Consider the following 14,308-nt stretch of genomic DNA (forward strand, 5'->3'; position numbering starts at 1 on the left):
AAGGGCACCGGAGACGCTGTGCAACTTAGGAGTCTGCCAATCTGTCAGGCACAAAGAATTCAATTCTGTGCCTGGCATCGGACTTGTGAGTCTTCCATATCGGAGATTTGTAGGTCGAAGTAAGCAGTACAGTGCGACGACACAATCTAAGGATAGAAGTTTGTGCCATGAAGGCGATCGAATCATCGCGAGAGTCAGAGTCAAGTGCGTTGATGACTGTCACCACCTGCAGACCGCTTGACAATTGTAATACTAATACGGCGAAGAGACTGGAGAAAATAGAGCTAAAACGCTGATGCCGAGTGAAGTAGCATAATGTCTCATCAGCACTTCGCGGCATTGCAGGTGAACCGTATGCTTGTGAACATCAAGATATCTTGGAAGTGGCGTGTAAGTCCACACACGACGATTGGATCTGAATGCGGGCGGAACGCTGCATGCATTCCGCTCGAGCACGTGCAGCTGAGGCGCCCGTAGAGGGGTGCAACTTGAAAAGTGAACCGAGTACGGAGTACTGGGTAATACGAACTCACGGAATGGCAATGGTTGGACTGCAAGGTCAACGCAGACTGGGTCACCGTGTTGATTTTCTTCTTGACGTCGGCGAGAACGAACAATGGCTACTTACATCTTTCTGCACGTTCTCAGCAACGCAGATCTACTCGAACCGCTTGGAAGTCGGAAGAGTGATGTCCAATGCAGCGGGTGCGGGGCCGCAGTACCCTTGGGTGCGGCGCAGTGAGTCTCAGTCGGTCCAAGATCTCATCTCTGCGGCAGCAGATGCGCTACGCGCAGAAAGCTGCAAGTCTCTTGGGAGAACACCGAAGGCGATGACAATATCGTCACAAGGCATGAGCCAATGATAATCAATAGTCCGAGAAGGTGTCGATCTCATGATGCGAAAAAGAAAGCGTTACCATTCACATCCTTGCGCACATGATTGGTATAATCCTTGTTCGGGTCAAAGTCTTCCCATGTGCTGGCGGGAAAGATGTGCTTGTTCTTCTCATACCAGCGTCGATCGACGACCTTTGTCGAGTTTGGGTCTGAGCCGAAGCCCTCAAGGTCTGCGTCAGGAACGCCGGATGGCTGCGTCTGCGTCTTGGGCGTCTTTGAGGCTGCGGTGGGTATCGACAAACCGCCTGAGGGAGTCGAAGCCGAGGGGTCCACGGGAGTGGTTGCCGTGGGTTCGGCAGAATGACCGAACAGGGGTCCAGCATAGCCATTGGTCTTGTTGACCATGAAATAGTAGAACTCGTAATGCTGGTACGGGGTTAGTAAGCTGCATACCGGGACTTGGTCACGGAGACTTACATGAGGGATGATGATATCGCCTTTGACGAGCATCAAATCGTCGACACCGACACGGGCCCATTCACGTCGAGCCTTGTCGCTGCCTCCAACCTCGGCACCGACCTTTCTCGCGCGATCGAGGAAGAGCCAGACCATGTCCCCCTTCTTCACGCGGCATTGACCACCAGGGATGTTTGTGCCGTCATAGAAGACGAAGGGGAGCAGGAATTCCGTCTGCTTGACTGCTTCTTGCATGACGAGAAACTCTTTGCGCAGTTGTTCCCGTGTCTGTGCCTCGCGCAGTAGGGCTGACTTGGACATAGATTTGGCCATGAAGCCAACGTTGGAGTTCGCAGCGAGGCGCTTCTTGATGGGTGCCGCTTGTTCCTCGTCTTGTGTGCTTTCCTCTTTGGTGGCTGCAGGAGTGGCAGAGCGGGACTTCAACGACTCGCTCTGGCTCTGGCCGTCATCGTGACCATCGTCGCCAAACGATAGGGCACCCTTCTTGACAGTCTTGCGCTTCTTCTTGGAGGGCTTGAATGTCGGGTCACTGCACTTGTTTTCTTAGCCGCCATCTCTTGACAGAGCGAGTGAACACGTACGGGCTGTCTGTGACGCTGCTGGGGGTGGCACGGCCAGACTCGAGTGCTTCTCGTTCCTTTGCATCTATGGCATCCGCTCGTCGTTTGCGGAAGTCGTCGAGTTGGACAAGACCGACGGTCTGCGCGGAGAGAATGTCGTCGGCCGTCTTTGCTTGAGTCGTGAAGCGCGAGTTGGGAGTCGATGTACCCGAGGTGCCTTCAGACGCCATGGTTTGGGTTGAAGATGGTCGATAAGGTGGAAGTGGTTGATTCGCTGCAAGATACGGTAACCGCGAACATGACCTCCCATGTGCCAAATTCTGTCACTCCCACCCCGCTCTCTCAAGATAACACGCAGGTGGAACTTGAAGCCATCAAAACGCATAGTTATCTCTAGACGGCAGCAGAGACCATAGAGAGTCGATAGCCCTGTGGCTCTCCGTGGATGCTCCCTGTTTACTGAGGACACTGTGCATTTCTATAGCTAACCGTGTGACATGTCTTCGCGCATGGGGAGGCAGAAAGGAGAGACAGGCGCCAAGACCTTCACATGCGATCCAAGAATACGTCATGCGATATTTTGTTGTTGACATTCCTCTTGCTGTGCTGGTCGTCAAGAGTTCGCCATGTCAGGAGACGACTACCCATCAGACGATGACAAGAGCTTTGTCTCTGCAAAGTCTTCCCACAATGTGAAGAAGGAGTCTCGCTTCTCACCCGAGGAGGAAGCTGTACGTCGCAGACACTGCCGCTTGGTATATCCTGTGCTGACCAGCCAAGTCACTACTACAAGAGTCGAATAAGCTGAAGGCCGATGCCAACTCGCTCTTCGCTCACGGGTCCTTCGAAGAAGCTGTACAGACATACGACCGCGCCCTGTCATCCTGCCCCAACTACCTCGAATACGACATCGCTGTACTGCACTCCAACATAGCCGCCTGTCACATCAAGTCGGAACAGTGGAAAGAAGCCATAGACAGTGCCACCAAAGCTATAGACTCGTTGGAACGAATCGACCCTCTACCGAGACCGAAGGACCCGAGAGACTCCACCAAAGCCACATTACAGTCCCAGCCCGCTGTGGAAGAGATCGACGACGAGACAGCTGAGAAAATTGAGGCTTTGGAGCAGAGTGGGAGAACACGGGACGATGTACAGAAGATTCGTGTCAAGGCATTCTTGAGGCGAGCCAAAGCAAGGTCTGAGACCGGAGGTTGGGCTGCTCTGCAAGGCGCTTACGAAGGTGAGACTCTCCCATAACTTCATCATGAAGTTTGTATCTGACATGTACAGACTATACCTTCCTTGCGACTGCAACGAATCTCTCGCCGTTGGACAAGAAAACTGTACAAAAGTCTATGGCTGATATTGGCCCCAAGCTAGAGGAAGCCAAGTCCAACGAGATGGCAGAGATGATGGGCAAGTTGAAGGGCTTAGGCAACAGCATCCTGAAGCCTTTCGGCCTGAGTACCAACAACTTCCAGTTTGTCAAAGACGAGAAGAGTGGAGGATATAGCATGAACTTCAACCAAGGCGCTTGAACAATCAAAAGCAGAAGATTCAGAGTGTGTGCATGTGAAGCACTGATTGTGCTATGAAAACTAATTGGTATCTCGTTGAGCTTCGTGGTGATTATCATCCGTGTCTATGTCCGAGTGCTGTAAAAGCGCTTCTTCGTCAGTGGCGGTTCATAACTACTTTTCTCCAAGGCGGTGGCGGGCATCAATCCAGGGCCGTCTCTTTACTCGACCTCCTCGATCTTGCTGGACTTGGAGGTACCAGCGTTGGCTTCCTCGGCCTCCTCGAGCTCGGGCATGTCATCGTCGTCATCATCATCGTCACCCTCATCGCCGCCCATGCCGCCCATGCCTCCCATACCGCCCATACCGCCCATCATACCCTGCAGGGCACTAAGGTCGGGCATGCCACCGGCGCCGCCAGCACCGCCCATGCCACCGAGCTTGGAGAAGTCAATGCCTCCGAAGCCACCGTCGCCGCCCATACCCTCCATACCACCACCGGGCATGCCGCCTTGACCGCCCATGCCACCCATGCGGGACATGTAGTCGTCATCCTCGGGAACGGCGTCCTGCTCATCCTCATCAACCCACTAGAGAAGGCGAGTCAGCATGGTTCAATGGTAATTCGTAAACGATGTCGCGTACCTTGTCGAAGTTGGTCTTGATGTAGTGAACCTTTTGCTTGTCCTTGAGGAGACGAGGCCAGTACTCCTCGTTGAGCTCCTTCTTTTGCAGAACCAGCTCGGTCCAGCGCGAAGAGTGGTTGATCTTGCTCTCCTTGGGGTCAATCTCGGCGAATAGGTCCATCTTGACGTGGTAGGTGGCCTTCTTGCTCTCTGAGTAACCGGTGTATTCAAGCGATGAGGGTTGAAGATCAAGCTTCAAGTTCTTGGAGTCAACATCAGGAACGACAATGGTCATGTAGATGTGGTTCTTCTCGGGCTCGGTGGTGGACGAACGCTGGGCCCAGGTGACTGCGCGTTGGAGGTTAGCATGTTTGGCGGACGTTCGATCGACGACGGGGCGACTCACCCTCGGGGACGATCTGCTTCATGTTCTTGGTATCGGTGGTATTGGTAGGCTGCTCCATGGTGTATGAATCTGTAGGCGAATGGAATATTGAGAAATGCGACAAAGTTGTCTTGATGGTTGAGTATGTCGACCAGAAAAGACCTTGCAAGTCGTCAGTCGCTCGTTTTGTGGGGTTACAGTCTAGAATACACGCGAAGCAGATGGAACCCGTCGAAGCGGATCTGCAACAAACAGACAACAAACAGTCGACGCTCAAGAGAGGTCGAACTTACCGAATGATGATCTGCCTAACTCACACTTCCGAAGCTGGATACAGCAACTGGAATGTCTCTGAATCGAAAAGATGGCAGAAGCGTCTCGTTAGGGCTGCTGGCGGTGGAACTTGTGAGCTCTGGGAGCTTTGATCCAAGCGCGGGGGAGGGCCGCCGGACCGACGTAATGCGCCAAGTCTCCCGCCGATAGCGATAGTAGCCAAGGCACCGGTAGACACTCAATGCCCAACTCACTCATACCATCTTCACTCACGTGTCAGACTCTGTCCGACGAGAACTTGATACTGCTGTGGCATGCTATGACCAAGTGTCACAAAGCATACCATCCGCGAGCATGCAGTCGGTGAAGAGCTTCCTCTGGGGCCCTACTCCCGAGGAGCAGGTCAGCCAACTATCCATCACCCGACTATTGTACTTGTCTAATGGCCACAGAGGAGAAAATGTAACGCTCTAGTGCGCCAACAATCACGCCAACTCGACCGCGAGATCATGAAGTTGAAGCAACTCGAGGGCAAGACAAAGACCTTCATCACCCAAGCCGCCAAACGTGCCCAGCGCAACCCGTCGCAAGCGACCCAGGCCGCCCAGGAGACTCGTACCTTTGCCCGTGAGCTCATCAGGGCTCGCAAACAAACTGCGAGGTTGACTACTAGTCAAGCGCAACTGCAGAGTGTGGGCTTCCAGATCAACGAGGCCTTCCAGGTACGGAAGATCGAGGGAAGCATCAAAGCAAGTGTTGGCATCATGAAGGACGTCAACAACTTGGTCCGCATGCCCGAATTGACAGGATCCATGCGAGAACTGAGCCAGGAGTTGATGAAGGCGGGCGTCATTGAAGAGATGGTGGGAGACAGCCTGCCTGACAACGAACTATTGGAAGACGAGGATGAAGAGGCGGAGAGTGAGGTTGACAAGGTCCTCAGCGAGGTGCTCAAGGACAAACTACCCGCCACCGAACAAGCTCTGGACCTTCCACCTGTCCAAGCAACAGAGCCCGAAGAGGAAGAAGATCAAGAGGAGCTGCTGGCCCAAATGAGAGGGCGTCTCGAGGCTCTCAAGAGCTAGATGTGAGCGACGACAACACGGCGTTAGGGCGCAATGGATCAAACGGACTGGCCATGGCATTCTCTTTAGAAGACTGCGCATACTCCTTGAACGAATCTGCTGCTTGATACAATACTATAATACCCAAGTTGATAGTGATCACCGATCTCTTCGCTGAATCCAATGAAGCCATCAAGTGACTTCGGAATGAGTCCTCAACCTTCCATATCCGCGGGTGATACTTGACACAACATCTTAATAGTGAGTTGGGTCAACAATTGCTCACTTGACGCGAAGTCGATGGATGGGTTGTGCTGGAGCCGGATCAGGCAAGCACAGACCGTTGCGGCGCTAGCTGGCAGCTGCGCGCGCCTGCCTCGCCGGCTCCAACACTCACTCTCCCCTTTCCCCTTGTCACTTTCACCCATCAAAGCCACCCTTCCAAAAGGCACTTCCATCCGTCTTTTCTTCTCCATCTTCGTCGCAGCTCGTCTTTGCCTTCGCGTCATCTTCTACCACCGCGCGCTCTATCACAGCTCACGCGCCGACTTTGCGACAAGCCACACGCTACTGTCAGCCCGCTCGACTTCGCGTCCTGAACATCAACTCCATCGAGAGACGTTTAGTTTCGCTTTGCCAACCTCAAACTCTCCGTCGCCTCTCTTCGACTTCTATTCACGCTTCCTGTCGTAACACGGTAGCCAGCTTTTCGCGCCTTTAACCCACACATCTTTTCGCAAACAAACACACACAATGTCTTCCAAGCTTGACCAGTCCCTTGAGGAGATTGCCGGCTCTCGTCGCAACGACACTCGTCGCCCTCGTCGCGGTGACAAGCCCAGAGTTTCCACTGGAGGTGTCACCAAGAATTCGGCCGCTCCCAAGAACGCTGGCCGCCAACCCAAGGCTTCCGCTGCCGCCACCGCAGCTATTGTCGGCGCTGCTCTTCCCGCTACCGGAGAAAGCAAGATCATTGTCAGCAACCTGGTACGTCGACCCGTCTTTTCCCTCGACCTGCACTCGCTAACACAATCAGCCTTCCGATGTCACGGAGCAGCAGATTAAGGTACGTTGACCGAACATGGCCGAACGGATATGGCCCATCTTGCGCGACTCTTTCTTTCGCTCGTACCTGTAATGCGACTTCCTTTCCTTTCCTTGGAGACGGCGAGAGCACCTACCCGAATACTCTTTCAGAGTACTGCCAGACCTGATGCACTCCTGCCTAGCATTCCACTCGCCCTAAGAAGGCTCGACGTAATGCGAAGATGGATCAGGAGTAGCACACGCGCTTTGCAAGAAACCTATACTCGGCAATGTACTGCTTGGCAAGCAGATTCATCCAGATAGGTGCAAGCGTTGAAGGTCATAAGGCTTGGACATACGTCCAGAACGCCACAAGTTGTTCGTGGTCAAACCCGGCATCCATGGCCCGAGAAAACTCTTCCCGAGCATCAATGAGCACAGCAGCAGACACAGTAAGAAATTTGGGCTACTGGTAACAACCCCCGCATCTTCTGGCACATGCTTCAGACCAGGGAAATATCTACCGGCCCCGAAGAAGGCGGCAACAAAGGCACCAGCGTTGATTGAAACAGACCATGTGGGCTCATGGCGCTTGATCCTGGCTTGATGGAGGTGTCCCTTGAAGACGCGGCTTCTCAGATCCTTCTGTGGTGTTGATCGGCACATTTTGTGGGAAAACGAGTGGTTGCTGGCTGTCGGCGTTGGATACTAATCTCTGCTGCTCGCTCATTGGTGCTCAAGTACCGAACTTGATACATCTGCCTGGTCTCGCTCTATCGTCCGCTGGAATACGGATTCTCATCGCGATTCGCAACTGCCTCCAGATGTGGACTAACACTTCGCCTTCAGGAATACTTCGGAAAGACTGTTGGCCCTATCAAGAAGGTCCTCCTCAACTACAACAAGAACGGCCGTAGCGTCGGCGTCGCCACCATCATCTTCTCCCAGCCCCATAGCGCAGCGGCAGCTGCTAAGCAGCTCGACTCCGTCAAGGTTGATGGAAAGGCCATGAAAGTGAGTCCAAGCTAGGATTTGGGTCATGAGGTTGGATGCATGCTAACACAAAGACACAGATTGAGGTCATCCTCGGTGCCAAGTACGCACCCACTCCTGCTGCACCCAAGTCTCTTGGTGACCGCATCCAGTAAGTTGAGCCCTGGCTTGTGAGATCCGAAAGTCTTGCTAATCAATTTCAGGGCACCCAAGGCAAAAAAGGAGAACAACAAGCCCAAGACAGCCGCTGCTGCCCCCAAGCCTGTCAACGCTGCTGCCGGTGGTGCTACTAAGGCCGCTGGCCGTGGTGGTCGCAAGGGCCGCGCTGGCCGTCCCAAGCCCAAGACCGTCGAGGAGCTCGATGCTGAGATGAGCGAGTACTTCGACCCCAACGCCGTTGCACCTGCTGCCAACACCAACGGCGCATCTGCACCCGCCGCTGCCCCTGCTGCTACCGGCGACGCCACCATGGAGGACGAGATTATGTAAAGGAGCTTCACGATAGTCCTTTTCCACACTACTCATTTTTCTTTCTCGACGCTTTTCTTCCTTCGAGACGCAGACCAATTGGGTTGCTTTTTGGGTGTTGCATGCTCTGATTCCAGAGCCGAAGATACAAAAATATTCTCAAAACCCAACACTCGTTCCTCATCCTGTGCTAAGTTCTGTGACTCTGAATCCGCTCTCATGACGCCATGCAGGCGGCGGCGATACCATCGAAATGCACAGTGGTCTCTAGACGACAGCAAAAGTCCACACAGAGGCGATGAAGTCATGACTCTCGATGAATCACCTCTCAATTGACAAAAAGACTGTGCATTTCTACAGGCCTTGCGAGACATAACCTTGTACACGGAGAGGGTGGAAGCATAGCTCTTGTTTGTAACACGCGTGACAAGAAGAAAGGTTGGACGCAATTCAAGATGGCTTCTAGACAGCACAGGCGATGGAAGGTAAGGGTTCTGATATTCTTGGAATCGGTCTCTCGACAAGAGATGTTGCTACTGCTGCTTTTGAAGTTGATAGTCTCTAGCAGACCATCATCGTTTCAGAGGATTGAGGGCTGTCTGCAAGAACTAAGCATCCTTGGTTTCGGAGCGCAAAGCCTCATAGCCGGTTACAGGCAGAGAAGAAGATCTCCTTCCTCTGTTCCAGCTCCTAGCAAGTGCTTACATAGTCCGGGGTCTGTGGTCCAGAATATGCCAATAATGCTGCAAGTGAAACCGCCTGGACACTCATGTCTGTGACACAAAGCTGCTGAGACTCTGAGCAGAGATATCATGCTGGCTGGATCGCTCTGGCTGGAATGAGCCTCGGTTCTTGAGGCGCTGTAATAGCAAGGCTGAAGATGTTTCTGCTTGGTTGTTCGAGGTGGCGCACGCATGAAGCGTCACGCATACCGTCCTCTGCGCTCATGTAGCATCTGCTTTATTGCCGGTGGCAGTGACAGCTTGACCATTACCGTTAGAAGCAGCAGCGGTGTTACCGGCAGCGGCAGCACCACCTCTGGCACGTCCTCCTCTGCCTCTGTTCGAAGCATTACCGTTAGCACCTCGGGGATTATTATTGGCTTGAGCGTTGCGGCCTCCCTGGGTTTGCTTGTCTCTGTACTCGAGCACTTCGACAGCACCCTGAGCGACGGGCACGCTCTTCTTGGACATGGCAGCCTTCAAGCCTTCGTTGTCCTTGAACTCAGCCAGAGCAGTACCCTTGCGCTTGTCAATCTCGACTTTGACGACAGGACCGAATGCGGACAGAGCGACGAGGAGCAGAGGCTCAGTCACGCCTTGAGAAGCATTTGCGTGCTTCAGGTAAGCTTTTGTAGTGCTGCTACCCGAATTTGCTGCGGCCTTGGGCTGCTTGTTAGCAGTAACGGGAGTCGATGGGGGTGCCTGAGCAGAGGTGTTGTTTCCTTTGGCGGCTTTCGGGGCCTTGGGCGCGGCTGGCTGAGCGGGCTTTTTCAAGATGGTGGGAGCAGGAGTTGCAGGCTTAGAGTTTTCCTGTGCAGGAGTCTGGGCGGCCGCCTTCTCCTTGTTGCGACCAGATCTTGACTTTGTTGGTTTGGCCGGAGCAGCAGCAGCAGCGTTCGTAGCGGATTCAACGGGTGGAGCAGGAGACGTCGTCTTGGAAGTATTTGCTGTCGAGACATCCTTTGCTCGGCCTTTGGTAGGAGGGTTCAGACCAAGATCTCTCTGCAGCATAGACTTGATATTGTTGCTGTTCGGAGCGGCACGCTCACGCTTACGACCAGAAGCGGGAGTAGCGGCTGGCGGGGTAGGAGCGACAGGCTGGGCGGTTTGGTTCTTCTTGTCCTTTGCGAGGAGCTTCACAGGCTGTTTGGCATCGGACTTGTGGTCGCGGCCTCTAGCCGAAGACTTGTCTGACTGCTTCTCTTCCTTGTGTTTTTGGTTGGCTCTGGCCTTGTTCTGCTTCTTCTCGCGCAAGTCGTCCAACAGAGGGGTAGACGAGACCTTGTCCTTGGGCTTCTCCTGAGCAAGAGCTTGATCGAGGGAAAGAGGCTTGGTGACTGGCTGAGTCTCGCGCTCGAGGAAGGCAATGAATTCGGGGTCCTGATCAATGGTGCCCTGGCGACCGTCCTGGCGTTGCTTGACACTGGGAATGCGCTGGTTGGGAGCAAAGGCCAGAGAGGGCAGAAGCTGCTTGAGCTGAGGATCCTTGTGGGAACCTTTGGCATCGTGGAAGCTGAGCTGCAAGAAGTGGGCCTCGAAAGGCTTGACGTGTTGGTCGTTGGTCAGGTGGAGGTATGCGCGCGACTGCAGAGACAGCTTTCCGGGAGGCTTTGTCTTGCCGCAGCGATAGTCCAGCCAGTCAATCTTGTTGCCAGGGACTTTCCAGTCGTCGCCGAGGGTCGAGAGAAACTCATCCTTGGTGAGGGCGGGAGGCAGGCGGCGGACGACGAGTTTCAGACGGGCAGTGTTCTTGGGCTGGTGGTTCTGCTTGCCGGAATGCTGTTGTTGAGGCTGGCCGGAGGAGTCAGCATGATTGGCGCCCTTTTTGGCCAATAGGACCATGGGCTTAGGCGGCATCAGGAGCAGGGTAGGTGAAGGTGGCCGTGGTCATGAGGAACCACAGTCTGGTGTAGGATAAGAAGGGCAGGAGCAACCACGAGTTATCACCATCATGTGCATGGCGCCTGCCTTTGTGGAGAGGCTCGAACGTGCGCACAGACCAGGCCACCCTTACGCTCCCGCCCGCTGACACGCCGCCGCCGGCCATGCTTGGAACCGTCAATTGCATTTTTGTCCTTCTCATCCCCTAACAAGCCACGAAACTTCCTCCTTGCCGTGGAGCTTACAACAGAACATGGCCAGAGAAAGTCAAGTACCTCAACCGGGTCCTGCCCGCCTGTCGCCCGGCGCCGGCCCCGACGAATGGCTGGAGCAGGCTAAGCAGTGCAAGTACCTGCCCGAGGCCGACATGAAGCGCTTGTGCGAGATCGTAAAGGAATGTTTGATGGAGGAGTCCAATATCCAGCCAGTCAACACCCCTGTCACCGTATGTGGTGACATCCACGGCCAGTTCTACGACCTGCTCGAGCTGTTTGCCGTCGCCGGTGGCATGCCCTGCGACAACAATCCGAACGAACCTCAGTCAGAAGCTCCGGAGCCTGAACCTGTCAAAGCCAAATCTCCCATGCCCAAAGGCTTCTCGGCGGCCGATATCGAACCTCCTTCTCAGATCAACGACCCCCGAGTCAAGCGCAAGATGAAGCGTCGCTTCCAACGCGATAGTGCATACACCTCATCCGCTTCGAATGCCTCGGACGATGCCGGCGAAGATTTTGAAGCTGATGATGGCCAAGAGGGGAGCGAACTCAGAGGTCGCGTGAGAAGTCGCAGCAGTGGATCCGACCTCCGAGGTCCCCCTGGAGGTGGCGATGTCGACGAATCAGACCAGGAAGACGACGAGGACGACAGCGATAGCGGCATTGGTGGCAGCCCGGAAGCCTCGAGGAAAAAGCAGCCTGGGTCCAGCAGCAACAACAACGGGAAGCAGAACTTCATCTTCCTTGGCGATTTCGTTGACCGCGGCTACTTCTCCCTCGAAACCTTTACACTGCTTATGTGTCTCAAAGCAAAGTTCCCGGATCGCATCACCCTCGTGCGCGGAAACCACGAATCCAGACAGATCACTCAAGTTTACGGCTTCTACGAAGAGTGCCAGACCAAGTACGGAAACGCCTCGGTCTGGAAATCTTGTTGTCAGGTCTTCGATTTCCTGGCTCTTGCCGCAATTGTCGACGGCAAAGTGCTGTGTGTACACGGAGGTTTGAGTCCTGAAATTCGTACATTGGACCAGATTCGCGTCGTTGCTAGAGCACAGGAGATTCCGCATGAGGGTGCTTTCTGCGATTTAGTATGGAGTGATCCCGAGGAAGTCGACACATGGGCTGTCAGTCCCAGAGGCGCCGGTTGGCTGTTTGGTGATAAGGTCGCTACAGAGGTATGTCGATTGCTTGTTCATTGGCCCTGTGAATGTGTCTTGACTAACAATCACTCAGTTCAATCATGTCAACGGCTTACAACTCATCGCCCGTGCTCATCAACTGGTCAATGAAGGCTACAAGTACCACTTCAAGAACCAAGACGTAGTAACGGTTTGGTCGGCACCGAATTACTGCTACCGCTGCGGTAATGTTGCCAGCATCATGACACTCGGCGAAGACCTAGAACCAGACTTTACGATCTTCTCCGCTGTACCGGATCACCGACGCGCCGTTCCCGCGGGCAGAGGAAGGACAGGAGAATACTTTTTGTAATCACTTGCTAATCTTCGCCTCGGCTTGTTATGGTAGATCCTGCTAGTCTTGTTTTATCAATTTGTTTGGGCGCATTGCGAACCGGAAGCGGAGTTTTGGGATAGGCAAACATGGAATTCAACGAGGCCGCTTGTTTCCATGAGAGGCGTTATGAAGTCGATGGATTACACTATGCAACGTTAATGATCAATTACAATGATGCCAGCATCTTGGGAGGAACGTGGATCGATAGCTGTCATTGGCATTTAGACGAGGGAACATTCTTCTCCCCTGTGTACGATATACCTTTTCTTGTTTTGTTTCTTTTCTTCTTTGTCTAAGCACAGTACTGCATCTCATCTGATGATTGAAAGCATTGGATACTGTTCTACGTTCTCTACTCACATCATCCACTTTGAGCTGATCTAGATGCGCACAGGTCGATGATGACTACCTAGCTCCCAGACTCTCACTCGACCAATTCAGGCCATCACCTGTCTTGGAAGATATTCATGGCTCCTTCTCAAATCTATAATGCTCAGAGAAGTGATTGATGGAAAAGAAGTCAAGCCGCACCTTCCTCGAACCCCCACCAAAAAGACTTGGCGAGCATGTGGCAGGTGTGACGCCGACCTCGTTGTCTCGCATCGATCGCCGAATCGTCGAATTGAACATTGAACTCCTTGTCGTATCATTCCACCAACAAAACCGCAAACATGGATATCCGCGTGCTGCGATCGAGCGACATCCCCCATGTCCAGCAAACCAACATCACCAACCTGCCCGAAAACTACTTTTGCAAATACTACATGTACCATGCCATGAGCTGGCCGCAACTCAGCTATGTCGCCGTCGATGTGTGTCGCCTTTTTCGATTAAACCTCGTTCCTCCGTCTTGATATATCATGGCTTGCTCATACCAATTCTTTTTCTTCTATCTTCCAGGTTTCCCGCCCGCAAAAGACACCTTACGACCCGCCCAAGATTGTCGGCTACGTTCTCGCAAAGATGGAGGAGGAGCCCAGCGATGGAGTTCCGCACGGTCACATCACCTCGCTCAGTGTGATGCGCACACACAGAAGACTAGGTCTTGCAGAGAAGCTGATGAGACAAAGTCGTACGTGCTTCCCTTGTACACATCCTCTTGTTACGGCACACCGCTGACACGATACCACACGAACAGAACGAGCAATGGCAGAAACCTACGGTGCCAAGTACGTCTCATTACACGTCCGTGTATCCAACAAGGCCGCACTCGCCCTCTACCGCGATACCTTGGGCTTCAAAGTCGACGGCACAGAAGCCAAATACTACGCCGATGGTGAAGATGCTTATGGCATGAAGATGGTGCTTGATCACCTGAAGCCCAAGCCCGGTGACTGGGACGATGAGGACTTCAAAGAGGAGGAAGAGGCTACCGAAGGTGCTGACGAGGGTGATGCTGTGGGATCACTGGGGAAGAACAAGGAAGAGGAGGAGCTTTTGAAGAAGGTCAAGGTTGGCCGTGGACTGGGTGTTGGCGAGCTGGTGGAGAAGAACGATTCTGCGGCATAGAGAGCGGCATGTTGTGACAAAAAGCTTTCGTTTGGAAAGGATAATCAAAGCATATCTTCTTGTCTCGGACAAGATCTCGACCGCCAGTCTTGGAGCCGTTCCACCCTCAAGCTGTTCTATGCTTCTGAGCCTCATCCGTCTCGTCAAACCCGACCCTGTTCTCCAGCTATGGCCACCCATCCTGTTCGTGAAAGGACGCACTGGTATCGAAACTAAGAACAAGGCCGATCCTGA

The 14,308-nt window shown here is 53.6% G+C and overlaps 8 protein-coding genes across 8 annotated transcripts; 5 read left to right on the plus strand and 3 right to left on the minus strand.

Annotated features, from left to right (window-relative positions):
- Positions 1 to 891: 891 nt before the first annotated feature.
- M436DRAFT_46702 (XAP5-domain-containing protein) lies at positions 892 to 2,104 on the minus strand (the record flags this gene model as incomplete). Its single annotated transcript, XM_013572103.1, has 3 exons — positions 892 to 1,263; positions 1,315 to 1,843; positions 1,896 to 2,104. 3 exons carry the CDS (start codon positions 2,102 to 2,104, stop codon positions 892 to 894), a joined length of 1,110 nt encoding a protein of 369 aa, XP_013427557.1.
- Positions 2,105 to 2,500: 396 nt separating this feature from the next.
- Positions 2,501 to 3,415, plus strand: M436DRAFT_46629 (tetratricopeptide repeat protein; the record flags this gene model as incomplete). Its single annotated transcript, XM_013572089.1, has 3 exons — positions 2,501 to 2,605; positions 2,655 to 3,117; positions 3,168 to 3,415. 3 exons carry the CDS (start codon positions 2,501 to 2,503, stop codon positions 3,413 to 3,415), a joined length of 816 nt encoding a protein of 271 aa, XP_013427543.1.
- Positions 3,416 to 3,912: 497 nt separating this feature from the next.
- On the minus strand, positions 3,913 to 4,484 carry M436DRAFT_19986 (HSP20-like chaperone; the record flags this gene model as incomplete). The annotated part of the gene is made up of 3 exons (XM_013571910.1): positions 3,913 to 3,984; positions 4,040 to 4,368; positions 4,427 to 4,484. Coding segments are annotated over 3 exons (459 nt in total), but the record flags the coding sequence as incomplete, so codon positions are not given.
- A 548-nt stretch (positions 4,485 to 5,032) lies between these two features.
- On the plus strand, positions 5,033 to 5,763 carry M436DRAFT_46054 (SNF7 family protein-like protein; the record flags this gene model as incomplete). Its single annotated transcript, XM_013571972.1, has 2 exons — positions 5,033 to 5,080; positions 5,131 to 5,763. The coding sequence occupies 2 exons, from the start codon at positions 5,033 to 5,035 to the stop codon at positions 5,761 to 5,763; spliced, it is 681 nt and encodes a 226-aa protein (XP_013427426.1).
- A 732-nt stretch (positions 5,764 to 6,495) lies between these two features.
- M436DRAFT_46487 (uncharacterized protein) lies at positions 6,496 to 8,250 on the plus strand (the record flags this gene model as incomplete). Its single annotated transcript, XM_013572064.1, has 5 exons — positions 6,496 to 6,729; positions 6,779 to 6,808; positions 7,618 to 7,782; positions 7,842 to 7,912; positions 7,965 to 8,250. The coding sequence occupies 5 exons, from the start codon at positions 6,496 to 6,498 to the stop codon at positions 8,248 to 8,250; spliced, it is 786 nt and encodes a 261-aa protein (XP_013427518.1).
- A 1,106-nt stretch (positions 8,251 to 9,356) lies between these two features.
- Positions 9,357 to 10,655, minus strand: M436DRAFT_26535 (uncharacterized protein; the record flags this gene model as incomplete). Its single annotated transcript, XM_013571918.1, has 3 exons — positions 9,357 to 9,812; positions 9,909 to 9,916; positions 9,995 to 10,655. Coding segments are annotated over 3 exons (1,125 nt in total), but the record flags the coding sequence as incomplete, so codon positions are not given.
- Positions 10,656 to 11,085: 430 nt separating this feature from the next.
- Positions 11,086 to 12,541, plus strand: M436DRAFT_46132 (Metallo-dependent phosphatase; the record flags this gene model as incomplete). Its single annotated transcript, XM_013571988.1, has 3 exons — positions 11,086 to 11,614; positions 11,684 to 12,225; positions 12,284 to 12,541. The coding sequence occupies 3 exons, from the start codon at positions 11,086 to 11,088 to the stop codon at positions 12,539 to 12,541; spliced, it is 1,329 nt and encodes a 442-aa protein (XP_013427442.1).
- Positions 12,542 to 13,236: 695 nt separating this feature from the next.
- Positions 13,237 to 14,074, plus strand: M436DRAFT_81920 (acyl-CoA N-acyltransferase; the record flags this gene model as incomplete). The annotated part of the gene is made up of 3 exons (XM_013572352.1): positions 13,237 to 13,377; positions 13,466 to 13,637; positions 13,704 to 14,074. The coding sequence occupies 3 exons, from the start codon at positions 13,237 to 13,239 to the stop codon at positions 14,072 to 14,074; spliced, it is 684 nt and encodes a 227-aa protein (XP_013427806.1).
- Between the last annotated feature and the right edge of the window lie 234 nt (positions 14,075 to 14,308).

This window comes from Aureobasidium namibiae (assembly GCF_000721765.1).
Source record: "Aureobasidium namibiae CBS 147.97 unplaced genomic scaffold scaffold_8, whole genome shotgun sequence".
NCBI lineage: Eukaryota > Fungi > Ascomycota > Dothideomycetes > Dothideales > Saccotheciaceae > Aureobasidium > Aureobasidium namibiae.